At 39.0% G+C, this 17,969-nt stretch overlaps 1 protein-coding gene across 6 annotated transcripts in view; it reads left to right on the plus strand.

Moving 5' to 3' along the window:
- LOC125454673 (protein transport protein Sec23B) overlaps positions 1 to 17,969 on the plus strand; it is a 65,754-nt gene that overhangs the window by 6,545 nt on the left and 41,240 nt on the right. For 5 of the 6 annotated variants that reach the window (XM_059648501.1, XM_059648498.1, XM_059648499.1 and 2 more), the window contains 7 exons: positions 4,791 to 5,026; positions 7,132 to 7,189; positions 11,161 to 11,247; positions 11,424 to 11,660; positions 12,497 to 12,579; positions 13,381 to 13,525; positions 17,301 to 17,459. In XM_059648501.1, coding sequence (XP_059504484.1) covers positions 4,806 to 5,026; positions 7,132 to 7,189; positions 11,161 to 11,247; positions 11,424 to 11,660; positions 12,497 to 12,579; positions 13,381 to 13,525; positions 17,301 to 17,459 — 990 coding nt within the window. In that variant the 5' untranslated portion in view covers positions 4,791 to 4,805. Of the gene's footprint in view, positions 1 to 1,533; positions 1,554 to 4,790; positions 5,027 to 7,131; positions 7,190 to 11,160; positions 11,248 to 11,423; positions 11,661 to 12,496; positions 12,580 to 13,380; positions 13,526 to 17,300; positions 17,460 to 17,969 lie in introns of those variants that run through there. The other variant, XM_059648503.1, reaches the window with a different exon arrangement.

The following is a 17,969-nucleotide window of genomic DNA, read 5'->3' on the forward strand; positions in this document are numbered from 1 at the left end:
GGATCTTTGGTTAATTTCAGCATTGTCTCATGTAGATAGTAACAGTAGGGTGCACTGAAGGTTAGTGGTAGAGAGGGTGGATACTTGTGGATGTGGTGCCAATCAAGTGGGCAGCTTTGTCCTGGATAGTGTGAGACTTCTTGAGTTATGTTGCAGCTGTACCCATCCAGGCAAGTGAGGAGTGTTTCATTACATTCCTGACTTGTGCCTTGGAGATGATGGACATGAGGTGAGTTACTTGCCACAGTGTTCCTGGCCTGTGATCTGCACTTGTAGCCACTATGCTCATGTGGCGAATCCAATTGAATTTCTGGTCAGTGTGACCCCAAAGATGTTGATAGTGGGGGATTCAGTATTGGTAACTCATTTAATATCAAGGAGCGGTGGTTAGATTGGCTTTTATTGGAGAGGGTCATTGCCTGTCATTTGAGTGGCACAGTTGCTATTTTGCACATGTCAGCCCAAGCCTGGATATTGTCCAGATCTTGTATTCAAACATGGACTGCTTTAGTATCTGTGTACTCATAAATGTTGCCAAACATTGTGCAGACTTTGCTCATCCCCACTTCTGACCTTGTGGACTGAAGGTCCTTTGAAGCAGCTGAAGATGGTTGGGCTCAGGGCACCATTCTGAGGAACCCCTGAAGAGATGTTCTGATAAATGACCTCTAGCAATCTCAATCATCCTCATCTTCCATTGCTTCCAGTTTTTGCTCGGGTTTCTTGATGCCACACCTGTCAAGTGTCCAGCCTTAATGTCAAGGAGTCACTCTTGCCTCACCTGATTTTTCTCAGTCCACCTGCATATTGAAGTTCCCCTAATTATGGGAATTGTAGCTTTCTTACATAACTCTTCTATCTCCTGATTTATCACCCTAAAGATCTCCAACAATCATAACCATCTTCCGCTGTGTTAGGTATGTCTCCAACAGGTATGTTGTAGATCTCCAGAGTCCACTGTACTTTGCTTCTATTGCACTTTTCTTCCCTCTGGCCATATCCTTAATGATGACAGTTAAGCGCCTAGTGTGAGGGACAGTTTCTAGTTTGCAGCATCTGAACTTTAAGTATGCTGTCAGAAACATGAATGGTGAAGGTCTTAGCATGCAGTTTCTAAAGTACATGTGCATCAGGAATGGAGTAGATCATTCAATAAGATAATGGCTGATCAGACTGTAACCTCAAATCCGTATTCTTGCCTGCTGCGATAACTGTTCAATACCTTGCTTAACAAGAATCTGTGTCGCTGCCTTAAAATCATTCAAGGACGTTCTTCTACCAATTTTTCAGGGAGAGTTCCAAAAAGCCACAGTCTTCTGAAACGACAAATTTTGTCTCCTCTGTTTTAAATGGGTGACCCCTACCTTTTTAAGGTGACCCCCAGTACTAGATTCTCCAATAATATCTTTTCCAGATCTGCTCTGTCGAGATCTCTCTAAGCATTTGAATGTTTCAGTGAAGTTGCCTCTTATTCTCCAGCAGATTTGAGTATTCCTCATAAGAAAAAAAATGAGAGCGTGGTTGTACAGACAAAGTGAAGAGCAGAGGATTCCGTGAGAAAAATCTCTGATCCATTTTGGCCCAGACGCTGCTAATTTCCCTCAATTAATTACAAATGGGAAAATCCTGCCCAATGATGACTGCTTACCATAGTTAATACACATAATATACTTATGATTTGAATCTGCTGATGATACTAAGTCAGAACTGTATTTAATGCCTGCATGCTTGGCATTTACAATGATTTGAATAATTGATATTCATAATATTGTGCTCAGTATTAGTAATACATTGTTAATTGCAATCCAAACGCTAAACTATTGAATTGTACAATCTTGGCGTCAAGTGGGATTGGCTTGATTGATTTCATTTTTAAATTATGAGCTTAACCATAAGACATAGGAGCAGAAGTTAGGCCATTCACCCATCACATCTGCTCTGCCATTCAATCATGGCTGATAAATTCGTCAACCCCATTCTCCTGCTTTCTCCCTGTAACGTTTGATCCCCTTGATAATCAAGAACCTATCTATTTCAGTCTTGATTGGACTCAATGACCTGGCCTCCACAGCCTTCTGTGGCAGTGAATTCCATCGATTTACCACAATATGGCTGAAGATGGTTTCCTTGTCTCTGTTCTAAAAGGTCTTCCCTTTACTCTGTTTGTGCCGTCGGGTCTTAGTCTCGCCTACCAATGGAAGCATCTTTCCAACATCCACTCTACCCAGGCCATTTAGTATTCTATAAGTTTTTAATTAGAGCCCCCCTCATCCTTCTAAACTCCAATGAATATAGTCCCAGAGTCCTCAAATCTTCCTCCTATGTTAAAGTTCTTATTCCTGGGACCATTCTCGTGAACCTGCTCCAGGGCCAGTACATCATTCCTGAGATATGGGGCCCAAAACTGCACACAGTACTCCAAATGTGGCCTAACCAGGGCCTTATAAAGCCTGTTTTACATTCAAGTCCTCTCAAAATAAATGCTAATATTGCATTCGCCTTCCTGACTACTGACTCAACCTGCGTGTTTACCTTGAGAGACTCCTAGACTAGAAATCCGAAGTCCTTTTGCACTTCAGACTTCTGAATTTTCTTGCCGTTTAAAAAATGGTTCATGCTTTTATTCTTCTTGCCAAAGTGCATGACTTCACACTTTCCCACATTGTACTCCATCTGCCACTTCTTTGCCCACTCTCCTAACCTGTCCAAATCCTTCTGCAGCCCCCTGCCGCCTCAATACTACCCTCCACTTATCTGTAAACCTAGCCAGAATGCCCACAATTCCTTCATCAAGATCATTAATTTATAAAGTGAAAAGTTGTAGTCCCAACACTGGCCCTTGGGGAACACCACTTGTCACCGTTTGCCATCCTGAGAATGGCCCTTTTATCCCCACACTCTGCTTTCTACCAGACAGCCAATCTTGTATCCATGCTAGCACTTTGCCTCCAACACCATGGGCCCTTACCTTACTCAGCAGCCTCCTGTGCGACACCTTGTCAAAGGCCTTCTTGAAGTCCAGCTAGATAACATTTGTTGGCTCTCCTTGGCTACCCAGCCTGTTATTTCTTCAAAGAATTCTAGCAGATTTGTCAGGGATGACCTCCCCTTGATGAAACCATGTTGACTTTGCCGGGTTCTACCATACACTTCCAAGTATTCAGAAATCTCATCCTTCACAATGGATTCCAAAATCATACCCAATTGTACCAAGGTTAGGCTAATCGGACTGTAATTTTCCATCTTTTGCTTTACTCCCTTTTTAAACAGGGTCACGTTAGCAATTTTCCAATCCTCTGGGACCCTCCCTGACTCTAGCGATTCCTGAATGATCACTGCTAACACTTCCACTATCTCTTCAGTTATCTCCTTTAGAACTCTGGGGTGTGGTCCATCTGGCCCAGGTGATTTATCCACCTTCAGGCTAATCAGTTTTCCTAGCACCTTTTCCTTGGTGATGGCCACCATATTCAGCTCTGTCTCCAGACTCTCAAATTTTTGGGATATTACTTGTGTCTTCTACTGTGACGACTGATATGAATTATTTGGTTCCTCAGCTACTTCCTTGTTCCCCACGACAATCTCTCCAGTGGTTCACTGTCCACTTTTGCCTCTCTTTTGTCCTGTATATATCTAAAGCAACTCTTACAGTCTTCATTTATATCACTGGCTAGCTTACCCTCACATTTAATCTTCTCTCTCCTTGTTTTTTTTTGTGTTGCCCTGTATTGTTCTTTGTAATCTTCCCAATCCTCTGGTTTCCCACTGCCCTTCGTGACATTATATGCTTTCTCTTTTACTTTTATGCTATCCCTGACTTCCTTAGTCAGCCATGGTTGCCTCATCCTCCCTGTACCATCCTTCTTTTCCCTAGGGATGAATTTTTGCTGTGTCTCCTGAATTACTCCCAAAAACTCCTGCCATTGCTGTTCCATTGTCTTTCCTGCTAGGCTCCTGCTTGGAACTTGTTTCTAGAAATGCAGTGAAAGTTATGCTGTTTGACTAGGTGCCTTGAATAACTTAGATAATTTTGTGTAGTGTAATTTCACAATTTCAAAGTACCTTTGTTCAATTCATAGGAATTGCAAGGCTGTATGTATGATAAACATATCAAATATTTAGATTATTCCTCAACACTTTTCAAAATTGACATGTGTTCAGTCTGGTAGAATTGTACAGTATGCATAAGTGGAGAAGATATATGGCCATTGATGTACAACTTAAAGAAAACTTGAAGACTTGGGTAGATATCAGAAGCAGCAGGATGCGTAGCTTGATGAAATGGCCATCCATGGGCCTCTTTACCATGGACATATAATCAGAGTCGGAAAGGCGACAGCCCCTCTACCCATCATCCTCCCACCTAATTAAATACTGTCCCCTCCACCAAGCCTGCCAAGCTGGAGAACATTAAATTCCTTTTCTTGATATAAGAAAGAGGAGTGTGACCATGTCTAGGTGAATGTCAATTGTTATCTCTTTAAGTATGGTGTTTTAGTATCCCATATGTATTCAAACTACACAAGAGAGATTTATAAAAAAGATATAATTGCAATTAACATATCTGAATTCTGCTGCCTCCATATTTTCAATGCATGTGGTGCATTTCAGAGCACGTAAGTATCTTTAAAAATAATCTTAAAAGGCAGAAGGTGCAGGGTCATGAGAAAAGGGTATGGGAATGATTAGCAGACTTACTTGTTTGGAGATCTGGCACAGATGCCGTTAGCTGAATGGCTACCTCCTGTGCTGTAACATTTCTGTAATTCTGTGACTTTGGTTTCTTGTAGAAAACGTCAGCAGTCATGGCAACATGCCAGGAATTCATTCAACAAAACGAAGAGCGTGACGGTGTTCGGTTCAGCTGGAACGTGTGGCCATCCAGTCGACTTGAGGCTACCCGCATGGTGGTTCCTTTGGCTTGTCTCTTTACGCCTTTAAAAGAACGCCCAGATCTGCCACCAATACAATATGAACCTGTTCTATGCAGCAGAGCTACCTGTAGGGCTGTCCTTAATCCATTGTGGTACAGTATCTGGAATCTAATTGTTGATATATTTGTTTTAAACAATTCTACATTGCTTTCAATATACAAATGTATAAATATTCAATGGAAATGATATTAGAATTGATTATTGTTTTCGAGTGGACCTCATTTCAAAACAAGTTGCACTGTCAGCCCCTACTAAGAGAAAATTGATCCAAAAGTGAGCAAAATCATACCACTTTTCTAATATATTTTCAAAGGCATACAATCTAGAAATCTACAATTGTTATAAGGTACGATCGTAATTTTGTGATTGAAATGACTCTTATAAGCCATGGGAGAACTATATATTGAATGATTAATACAGACATCTAAACACCTTTATTAGATTGATGCCCTTTGGTCAGTTTTTTCATTTCATTTAATCATATTATATACGCACTTTATTTTCTGGATGTGCAGTATCATTAATTTCAAGGTTCCTGTGTCTTTAGTACTGTTTAGGCCATTTTGTAATAATTAAACTATTGCGCAGAAGCCACGTCAAAGTACATTTTGCAGCATTTTCCAATAAAATGCAGTTTTAATTAATGGCTCAGGACAATGCAGCAATTTGCCTTCTATTGAATTTGACCACAAGCATGAGAGTTCTATCTTGATATATCTTTGGAATAATCCTTGGAAAGTTGCAATTTATGTTACATTTTAAAATCAAAACTATTGATAGATATTCAGAATCATTTATTCTGCAAATTGTTAATTGTTATCTGCAAATTATGCACTATCTTTGAAAGAAACCTTTTTGTTAAAGTTATCTTCTTGTCCTCGTCAGGACAATTCACAAAAAATACAAAAGAAAAGGAAAAACAACAGTTATTCTATGTGAGAGTAAAGAGCTGATTGTTGACAAGTGGACACTGATTAGAAGCATTGCCATGGAGAATGTACCCGTTAATGATGACTGACTGACACTTGCTAACCTTTGTTTAAATTTTTAATCCGGTATGTGGGTATCACCCTGAAGAATGAGCCAGAGATTGGCTGTCACCTATTTTGTTGCTTTGAAATACGTGCGGTGTGTATGCATGTTCTTTCTGTCAACAAAGAACAGGGCCCTGTGTATTAATCTATGTAGCTTCCAGTATATGCAAATATGCCAACTGTGACCATCAACTGATGATCGTAAACAATTTCTGAGCATAATTCTTTCCACACTCGGGATTATTTAGCATATATTGTCTAATTGCAGGTTTGCATCTGGAAAAGGTGCCATTTGGACTTTATTGTTAATGTTGTAAATGCAGGCTGGTTGAGTATGATCTGAACCTGTTCTGTTATGAACAACCATAACACTTGCTGTTTGATGAGACCTGCCAGTTTTTGGAATGTATGGCCTTTTCAGCAATTGTTTGTACCACCTATAGCATGAGATTACACAATTGTAGTGTTTTATTGGATACTGAAATGAAACCCTACAGCTTGCAGCAAATTGATTATATTCAGCTTCCTTGCACTGCCAGCTGTTTAAAGGCCCTCATTTTGTCTGTTTCAGTCAGGTAAACTGCTTTTGAATGATCAGGAATGTTTTTGCCTACATGTTCTGATTTGGATTGGTATGCTACTAATGTATTATGTACAATATCTTAAATAATCAAAAATATTTTAACTGCCTTGAAAATGTAATCAGAAGCTTTACTTTGAAAGTGATGAATGTAGTTTGAGGTTTTAGTAAGAACTAAGTCACTTTTTTTACTCTTAATATTACAAGTTCAGTAGTCCCTGTAGCAGAGATGCCAAGTGAAGATGAGAGCGTTCTCTCCTGCAACTATTCACAGACTGATCAGACTAAACTTGATTGGCAAGAGAAAGATAAAACATTCTAAATTTTCTTTTTATTTTAAATCAAACCATTAATTACGAGCAATTCCTATGTGGTATGGCTTGGTGTATTTTATCAGACTAGTACAATGCCTAATTTCACAAGTTTTGAGTTTTTGTAGATGGGCAGAATTGAATGATATGATACATGTCCCACCTCACATATGCTCAAAGCAAATAAAAATAGATATTTGCATAATGAAAAGTGAAGTTGTCATTTTTCAAAGTAAAAATCAAGTCATTCTTGTTGTCTTATTTTAAAACAGTCAAGTGGACTACAGAGCAAAACTATGGGCGTGCAATTTTTGTTTCCAGAGAAACCAGGTAAGGCATGAAGAATTTTAACCACCTAGTGTGTGAGTTGTCAAAATAAAAGATGAGAGTTGACGAGGAAGAATTTTTAAAAAACCTGAACTCTTGTTCCAGCTCTGCAAAGTTCTGTTATTCATTTTAATGTTCCACACTTAGAATCCACGGAATACAGTGGATATTTGAAGAACCAGATGTTACAGGTTTCTATCGCTTTTGAAACTTAGAAAGATGAGAGATGACCTTATTGAAAGAAAAGAATCAGAGGAGATTTAATAAGGTGTATTCTGACGGGCTGTTTTCCTTTTGTGGGGAAAATTAGAACTAGGGTACTCAGTTTAAGAAGTGAGATAAGATTAAGAAAACAGTGGGGATAAGGACATTGAGTTAATCGAAGTTGAGCCCACTCCTCCACTGAGTGAGATCATGACTGATCTAATCTTAATCTCATCTCAAACATCACAACTCCCTCCAGTAGCCTTTCACCTCTTTGTTTATCAAGAATCTTCCTATCTCTGCCTTTGAAAATATTCAAAGATTCTGCCTCCACCACCTTTTGAGGACAAGTTCCAAAGATACTGAAGCCACTGGGAGAAAAATTTGCCTTATCCCTGTCTTAAATGGGTGACCCCTAATTATGAACCAGTGACCTCCTAGTATTAGATTCTCCCGCTAGAGGAAGCCTTTTTTTCTTTCCACATCTATACTATCAAGTACCTCAGGAATTTGAATATTTCAATCAATCTTCTAAATTCTGATGGATACAAGCCTGGCATATCTAGCCTTCCATCATAAGACATCTCATTCATTCCCATGACAAACATTCTAGTAAGCCTTCTCTGAAGTACCTCCATTGAATTTCTATCCTTCCTTAATTAAGGGGACTGATACTGTAATAATACTCCAGATGTTGTCTCAGCAATTCTCTATGTAATTGGAGCATAATTGTGCACATGTGTTCAATTCCCTTTGCGGTAAACAATAACATTCTATCAGCGCTCCTGAATGGTCATACTAACCTTTTGAGCTCTTGGACATCCAGATTTCTCTGAATATCAGCACTCTGCAAACTCTCTACATACATCAACGTACTTTTTTATTGTTCTGTCCAAATAGTCAATTTCGCATTTTCCTACATTATAATTCATTTTCAGATCTTTGTCCACTCACCTAACATATCTATGATCTTTGTATCTTCCTTACATCCTCTTAACAACTACTTTTCTATCAAACTTTTTGTCATCAGCAAATTTAGCTACCACACCTTTAGTTCGTTCATCTAAATCATCTACATGATTTAAGATTTGAGGCCCCAGCATAGATCCCTTTGGCACTTGTTACATCTTGCCAATCTTAAAATTGCCCATTTATGCCTACTCTCCATTACCTGTCAACTAGTCAATCATCTGTGTCCATGCTGCCTACAATGCCCTTGCACCATGAGCTTCTAATCTTCACAGTAACCTTTGCGGTATCTTATCAAATGCCTACAGGAAATCGATATACAACACATCAGCAGGTGTCCCTTTATTCAAAAACCTGTTACTACTTAAAATAACTCCAATAAACTGGTTAAATTTGATTTCCCTTCCATGTTGACGTTGCCTGATTTAAATTTATCTAAGTTTCATGTTAAGAAATCTTTTTCATTGACAGATCTTCAGCTAACTGACTTGTAGCTTCTACTGCCTGCATCCCTCCCTTTTTATTTAGAGAAATCCTAGCCAACAGCCAATATTTAAAGGAATGTATGTGTACTTAGTGCCTGCTTATTGGGACTAATATTGTTTCAGCCTTTATCATGTAAAGTAAAAAATTTTAGATATTTATCAACCATTACTAGATTATGAGTAAGGAAAAGAAATGTTGAGCAAACATGAATTGAATGGAAATGGCTCATGGGTCACCAAATGGATTTTGCAAACAAATTGCAGGGTGACATAACAGTAAACCTACAGTTTGGCTCACCAAATGTACATCCAGGTGCTTGAGGCTTGTGAGAGAGTGGCTTTCCCAGAAGACCACAGGTTTCATTCCTTATAACCATGTGGTGCCAAAACTCTTTGCAGTGTATGTTTTTGCAGGATCTGGGGATTGTTTAACTTCACTGAAGAAGCTGGCATAGTCGATGTCAACTGTCTCTATTTGACGAAGCTATCTACCTGGCTGTGAGTTTCCTCTGCAGGTGTTCATGTGACTGAGTAGACCCATTCTCAACTTGTGATTTTGAGCACATAGGACAGGGAGAGCCCACCTAGAATCCTATTGTTCAGTAAACATTTTCTTCATTTTTTATTGCAGATTCCATTGACAGTGGGTTACCTGAAGATACCAAGAACTGCAGATGTTGGAGTTAGAGTCAACACTGTGCAGCTTGAGGAACACAGCAGGTCAGGCAGCATCAGAGGAAATTCTGAAGAAGTGTCCCAATTCGAAACATCAACTTTCCTACTCCTCTGCTGCCTGACCTGAGTTCCTCCAGCTCCACACTGTTGACAGTGGATTACATATTGTTTCTACACACAGTACTGTAGGATAGCTTGAGCAGTGTTAACTACCAGTATAGATGCATGATTGAAGAGTTGTTGGAAATGTCCTTTCCAATGTTGACAGGTGGATTTGTCATACTTAAGAAGAGATTCATCTTTCCTTGATTAGAGGGACCTTTGTGTACAGATGGCCCTTGTGGCTTCAAAAAGACTTGTTTTTTTTTTGTAGAGCTCCGACTCTCTACAACCTCTCCTGTAAAGTACATCCATTTTATGCATTGCATATGAAGGGTGTTTTGACAATCAAGCCATGGAAAGTGTCTGTCTGATGGAGTAGCTGTTACTTAAATTGTTAGTCCCCTTGTACCTAGCGTGCACAATTTGCAGTGGATAATCTGTAATTATTTTGGGACTTAGAGGAATTTTTGAGCCAGCATCGCTATGGTGTGACCTGGGAAAAGAGTGCAGCAAACCAGCATCTCTGTAAAATTTTAAAGAAAATGACTGCGTAAGTGGAAGTGTTGGTCAAAATATCCCAGAACTTAATGAATTCCAAGAGGGTTCAGCAGATTAGGAAACTGCCAAAGTGATGCCACTGTAAATTAGAATAAACTGCCATTCAAGAGATTCACTAAGCTGATTCCTGGCCCAAAGAGTTTGACTTATCAAAACTGCTAAATAGACTAGCTTTTATTCCTGAGAATTCAGAATAATCTTATTAAACCAGACAAGATTCTTGAGGGGGTTTGACAGTGTTGATGTTGAGAATATGTTTCTAAAAATTGAGAAACCTCGAACTCAGGGACAGGGTCACAGAATAAGGGGAGACTCATTTAAAATAGAGTTACAAAGGAATTTCTTCTCCCAGAGGATAGTGAATGTCTGGAATTATGTACCCAGGAGAATTGAGGAGGATAGATCACTGAAAGTATTTAAAAGAAGAGACAGAGACTTTTTAATATTGGACAGTTGACAGCTATGCTGAGCTCGCACAAAAGAGCCATCAATTCCTGCTTCTATTTCTCATGTACTTAATATATTCTTTAATTTTTTGAAGCTCGTGATTAGATATGTTTCAGAGTTGTAATTGATTAAATCAATTTTGTTCACCTCTGTAATTGAATGATTTTTGTCACAAGTTGAAAATGAGTTTTGAAGCGCATGAGGTCTTATGGTCTTATAATCAGTAGCCGTTAAATCTAAAGGTTTCAAAAGGTATAATGCTCATTGCAACAATTTGGTTTTTTTTTCCTTAACTATGTGAGTATAACATTAGAATTTTCCTGCTTTGAATGTTTGAATGATGGAAAATATCATTGTTGCAGAGATTTTGTTGTTCCATACATTGTGCAAAATACCTTCATTGCACAATGAACTCATATTCTTTTAAGTGTAATAGCACAACTTTCAGATATATTTGATTTTCGGTTCATGTTTTCGTGTTGTCTAGTCACAAAATTACTTTGTTCTTATCTTTGCAAATTATCTGTTCTGCAGTTTTCACCGTCTTACTCAGGCATTTCTGAAGTGAATCAGCCAGCTGAACTACTGCCACAGTTTTCAACTATTGAATATGTTGTCCAGGTAATGTCAGGGGCATTCTCATGGCAGTCTTATTACAATGGCAATTGTATTATATTTGTTATATTAACTTGCAATTTATATAATTTAAATTCACAAGGTATTTTGAGTCTTATTGTGTAACTCCCAGTGCGCTTATGATTTGCATTAATGGTCTTTTTTTAATGGGTACTCAACAGCGAGGTACTCCTGCCCCTCTCATCTTCCTGTATGTGGTGGATACTTGCCTGGAGGAAGATGATCTTCAGGCTCTGAAGGAATCATTGCAGATGTCCCTAAGTCTGCTCCCTTCCAACGCTCTAGTTGGTCTGATTACGTTTGGTCGAATGGTACAGGTCCATGAACTGAACTGTGAAGGGATTTCCAAAAGCTATGTCTTCAGGGGAACAAAGGACCTGACCGCAAAGCAAATTCAGGTGAGCTTGAGTGGTTATTGCAATGTTCAAAGATTTCATTGAAATAACTTGAAGTAAATCTCTTCAAGATGCTAATATTTCAACTTCCAGGTTTTTCTGTTTTCCAACTTTTTAAAAATAAATAAATGCATTTTTTTGTAAGTTAAGGTTTTGTCATTTTTCCCTACTTCTAATCAAAGTTAATAATTAATGCAGTAGTGCTGTATAGATTCTAGGACATTAATTCACAGTTCTTTTTGTTGAAGCTAGCATTTGCAGAATCAGTACCTGTTATCATCTCTGCTCCTATGGATGCTTCTAAACACCATTTTCGTAAGGAAAGTATTTACATCTTAAAAAGTAATTTGAACAATACAAGATGGAGTAATGCAATTTTGAAAGATTGCAGCAAATTGTAGCTTTTCTATTTTCCTTTGAATGGTTAATGTTGAGTTCAACTGCCCTCCTCTCTTGTTCAGTAAATCAGTCTGAAGCACTCTTGTTAATACTGCCTCTACCAATGTTAATTCAGCTTCCTCACAGTTTGGGTCCAGAAACTTTTGGCTTTCATTACATTAATTGCATTTTAAAAAATAATCTTTTACCCATTTCTGTGTTAAAAACGTTATCCTAATAAGGTGTGTCCATGCTGATGAGGCATAGGTCACTGCTTAATGTGGTGTTCACAGTCTTCAAACTACTAATATATTGTAACTTGCTATGGTGCAAAAGATTTAAGAGAGAATGTTGAATCTTCAGTATCTCTAATGCCAAGCCATTTGAAATGTGGCTGGATTAGTTTCTTGTATTGAAGTGCAGATATTTATTTAGTTTTTCGTTTTATCTGCTTCAAACAGGATATGTTGGGCCTGACAAAGCCATCTGCAGCAGTTCAAGGAAGGGCTCCTCAACCACAGGAACATTCTGGCATATCTAGCAGGTACTATGGATGCAGGCAAATTATGACTTCTTTTTTCATGCAAATATTAATTTTTTTATCATTTAAAGCAAGATATATTTTGCGAGAAAAATTTCCCCAAGTACTTTAGGTAGTTATTTGTCAAAATTAAAATGTTTCAACAATAAAGCTTCTGTTGCTTGTTAAATATTTGTTGAATAACTAAATAGCTATTTGTAAAAGTTCAAATGATAATCTCATATTGATGTTCAATCCTCCAAGAGCAATCTTTTATCAATCAGACATTTTAGAATCTGAATTTGATAGTTTGGTTTTCACATTTCATTTAAATTAGCATCATAGTAACATATTTAATTTTCAAAAAAATTCTTATCAAGGGTTCACTCCATTTTACTTCTGACTAGATTTTATTGGAAAGCACACCACATTTATGCTAAAGTATGGGAATAACAGTCTGTTTCTGCCACTTGACTTTATTGACATATCGTTTTTCTTTTTGAACTCTTCCTTCATTCTCAGTATCAGTTTATTCACTCTCGGTCATAAATTTTTTTTTCAATCATCTCAAATGCTCTTCTTGAATGAAACAAAATAAATAAAAATCTGAAGAATCAAGACCTCAGACTGTTATTATAAATTTGGTTAATTTCAGATAGTAAAATTTAAAATAAAACATCATCCAGTTGTTTCCTTTTAGCTTCTGATAATTCCTAATGCTATTTACAAAGTTGAATACCTAGCTGCTTGGCACTGTTTTGTTAGCTTTTACTTATGTAAGAATGCTCCAGCTAACAACATAGATGATATGCTGCTTTTCCTAAGGTTCTTGCAGCCAGTGCAGAAGATTGACATGAACTTGACAGACCTGCTTGGAGAACTCCAGAGAGACCCCTGGCCTGTACCTCAAGGAAAAAGACCCTTGCGATCTAGTGGTGTCGCCCTTTCCATAGCAGTTGGTTTGCTGGAGGTAATAAGCTGTAGCTTCAGGCTTATGTGATTATTTTGGGATGTTAAAGCATCAAAATAGACTGAACAAACAGATTTCTCCATTTCCCTAGTACTTTAATACTTGATATTTAGTTTATTTTTAAGGAATTTGTGAATTAATATTCTCAGGACACTGCTCAAGTTGGGTAGCTTTCTGTTGGTATTTTAATTAAGGATGTATATTAGTGAACATTTCCTGACCAGGTGTTCTTGTTGTATAGGTCAGTTGGGCTCTCTGCACAGATCTCCTGCATGGTGTAAAAACTGACCGTGCATTCTTCTGTGCTGACTCATTCAACAATTAGTGTTTGTTGATGATCAAGAGATTGGGAGCAGGCCAACTCGTAGAAATTCAAGTGAAAGCAGTTACATCAGAAAAGGAAGCGTTTGTATCTCACGTGGATTTTTAATAGAATTTCTCTTTAGTTTTCTCTGTTCTTGCTCCTTGAAAAATGGAAAAGCAGCAACTCATTGATCATACTTTAGCACTCTTTTATATTTTTCTTCTCTGGCCAGTAGACATCTTGCCAATAAGCAACCAGTTTGGGATTAAACTGTCAGCAATATTAAACGTTTGCTAAGTGTTAATCTGGGTCTCACAGTAGAGTAGTTCATCTGGGTAAGGAAATTGTATACTAGATAATCTAGCTGATGTTTTTCAGTGTACCACAATTTGGAGGAAGAAAATACTGAAGCTTTTTTTACATGCAAGAAGTCTTTGTTTTTAAACTGTGCTGTTGCTAATGCAATTCTGTTGCTTCAAATTGTTCTGTGACTTGAAGTGATGTTGTTGAAGTAGTCATGGCCATAGCGCCCACCATGTATTGGATTATCCTAATCTCTTGAAAACAACAGATGCTGGAGGTCACAACAGGTCAAACAGCATCCATGGAGAGATGGTTCAGAATTGGCGTGCCCATAGAAGGCAGAGGGTAGTTGTGGAAGGTTGTTTTTCAGGTTGGAGGTGCTTCACAGGAATCTGTACTGGGACCTCTGCTGTTAATCACAAAGACAAATAACTTGGATGAAAATGTAGATAGGTGGGTTAGTAAGTTTGCAGACAATACAAAAATTGGTGGAGTTGTGGATAGTGTCGAAGTTTGCCAAAGGATACAGCAGGACATAGATCAGTTGCAAATATGGGTGGAGAAATGACAGGTGGAGGTTAATCTGTGAAGTGTGAGGTGCTGCACTTTGGGAGATCAGATTTTAAGGAAAAGTGTACACTTAATGGTAGGACTCTGAACAGCATTGATGTATGGAGGGATCTTGGGGTTCAAATCCATAGCTCCCTGAAGGTGACCCCACAAGTAGATAGGGTGGTAAAGGTGACATATGGCATGCTTGCCTTTATTGACCAGGGAACTGAGTACAAGAGTTATGCTGCAGCTCAATAAAACTCTGGTTAGACCACACTTAGAATATTGTGTTCAGTTCTGGTCACTTCATTATTGGAAAGAAGTGGAAGCTTTAGAGCTGCAGAAGAGATTTACCAGGATGCTGCCTGGACTGGTGGGCAGATCTTATGAAGAAGGGTTGAGGGAGTTAGGGTTTTTTCATTGAAGCAAAGAAGGATGAGAGGTGACTTGATAGAGGTTTACAAGTTGATGAGAGGCATAGATAGAGTGGATAGCCAGAGACTTTTTCCCAGGGCGTAAATGACTATTACAAGGGGACATAATTTTAAAGTGATTGGAGGAAGGTATAGGGGAGATGTCAGATGTAGGCTCTTCACAGAGTGGTGGGCGTGTGGAATGTGCTGCCGGCAGTGGTGGTGGAGTCAGATACTTCAGAGACTTTTAAATCACTCTTGGATAGGCACATGGAGGATAGTAAAATGTAGAGTATGCAGGGTAGATTGATTTTAGTAGGATAATAGTTCGGCACAACATTGTGGACCGAAGGGCCTGTGCTGTGTTGTACTGTTCTATATGTTCTAAGAGCCAAGGTGTCATGTTGCAGCTTTATAAGACTTTGGTTAGGCCACACTTAGAGTACTGCGGTCATCTCAGATCACCACATTGCAGGAAGGATGTGGAGGCTTTGGAGAGGGTGCAGAAGAGCTATACCAGGATGCTGCCTTGATTAGAGAGTATGAACTATAAGGAGAACCTAGAAAAACTGGGGTTGTTTTCTCTGGAGCGGCAGAGGCTGAAGGGAGACTTGAATAGAAATCTGTAAAATTGAGATGCATAGATAGGTTGATAGTTTTTCCCAGCAGTTGAAATTCCTAAAACTAAGGGGCATGCATTTACGGTGCGGGGGCATGTTTATAGGAGATGTAAGGGGCAAAGCTCTTACACAGTGGTATGAGTGTAAAATGCCCTGCCAAGTATGGAGGTAGAGGCATTTATGATAGGGGTGTTTAAGAGATTTTTAGATAGGCATATGAATATGCAAGGAATGGAGGATATGGATCAAGGCCACGCAGAAGGGATTAGTTTAATATGGCGTCATTGTTCGAAACAGTATCGTGGTCCGAAGGGCCCGTCCCTGTGCTGTCCGCTTCTATGTCTAGGTTACTCTTCTTCAGAGCTGAAGTGAAGAGGTGACTGCATTTATGCTATATTTTGGGGTTGGTCACAGTGCTGGAGGAGAAATGACATTGATTGGTCAAATTAGGTGATCGGAATGTGAGAATGGCAGGACAATGATGTGTGTAACTGCCATACTTGAAAGAACAGCCACTCCCAATCCTGTAGGGGAGGGGAGAGAAGATTATTGTGACAGAATGTAACAAGTAAAGCTAAACGAAAGGGGAGGAATGGGAGGTGGTTCATATTTTGAAGGTGCTGAAGTCAATATTAAGTCCCAAAGGCTATAAAGTGCCTAGACTAAAGAGGGGATGTTGTTGCTCCAGTCTGTGCTGTGATTTGCTGGAGCATTGCAGCATGCCAAGGACAGACAAGTGGGCGTACAAACAAGATGCTGTGTTAAAATGATTGGATACGGGAAGATCGGCATCGTGCTTGCACACAGACCAGAGGTGTTTGCAAAGTTGTCACCCAGTCTGTGTTTGGTTACTCCAATGTAGAGTAGGCCACATTGGGTACAGCAAATACAGTACACAAGGTTGGAAAAGCTGCAGGTTAAATACTGCATCACCTGGAAAGATTGTTTGGGCCTTTGGATGGTGGACAGGTGTTGCACCTTCAAATTGTGAACCAGCTCCCATTCATTCCCTTTCTTTTAGCTTTACCTTCTCTGTCACCGTGTTTTCTCTCCCCTTCCCACAGCACAGTGGGACTGTCTGTTTTTTCCAGTCTGGCAATTAGACACACCATTGTTCTTCCATTCTCACATTCCGATCACTTAATCCAAACTATTAGCATCCTTTCTCCTGCAGTACTCCAACTCCCCTCCCACCTCCCACTATTGCGTATGTACTGCCCCCTTCACACTTCACTTCACCTCTCATGAGACATCTCGACTCAGTGTCAGCTTGCTGTCTCTCTCTGTGGATGCTGTCTGACCTGTGATGATCTCAGGCATTTGTTGTTTTCAGTTCAGATTCCAGCATATGCAATAATTTGCTCCTATCTTGATGTCTTGTTGATTGATTGAAATCAGTTATTAATGTTTCAATCAGGGATTCTAATGAAGAGCACCAGACTCAAAATGTTAACTCATGTTTTCTTCCTGCACATGCTGCCAGACCTGCTGAGTTTTGCCAGCAATTCCTGTTTTTGTTTTCAGTTCTCCAGAATCTGCAGGTCTTTGTTTTATTATACTAATGTTTGAACACCTTCCTTCAGGGTAGCTTTCCTAACACTGGAGCTAGAATAATGTTGTTCACTGGAGGACCACCTACCCAAGGCCCTGGCATGGTGGTGGGGGATGAGCTTAAATCACCCATTCGCTCATGGCATGATATAGAAAAGGATAATGCACGTTTCCTGAAAAAAGCGACTAAGGTTGGTCTGTTGGTTTGTTTTTGATATTTTAGAATCTTATGCAATATCACTAATTATTTAAATAGTTTCAAGGTGAGAAATTTAGAGAGTAAACCATTTTTATTCTTTCATGGGATACGGCCATCACTGACCAGGCCAGCATTAGTTCTTCTTGCCTTATTTCCCTTGAACTGAGCGGCTTGCTTGACCATTTCAGAGGGCAGTTGGGAGTAAATGTAAATCCAGAATTGCATGTAGACCAGACTGGATAAACATGCTAGCTTTGTTTCTGTAAAGGAAATTTCAAGGATGAGATGGATCTTTACAAAAATTCATGGTAGTTTTATTGTACCATTACTGAGGCATACTTTTAATGTAACAGCCTAAATTTATGAATTGAATTTAAATTCTGCCATTTAGTAATTGGTGAGATTTGAACCCATGTCTTCAAAGCTGTGTTCTGGTTACCTGGTCCGTAAAAATACCACTACATCCTTTCCCAGTTTTTATTTCTTGTCAATGATTTATATC

This window comes from Stegostoma tigrinum, chromosome 9 (genome assembly GCF_030684315.1).
Source record: "Stegostoma tigrinum isolate sSteTig4 chromosome 9, sSteTig4.hap1, whole genome shotgun sequence".
NCBI classification, from domain to species: domain Eukaryota; kingdom Metazoa; phylum Chordata; class Chondrichthyes; order Orectolobiformes; family Stegostomatidae; genus Stegostoma; species Stegostoma tigrinum.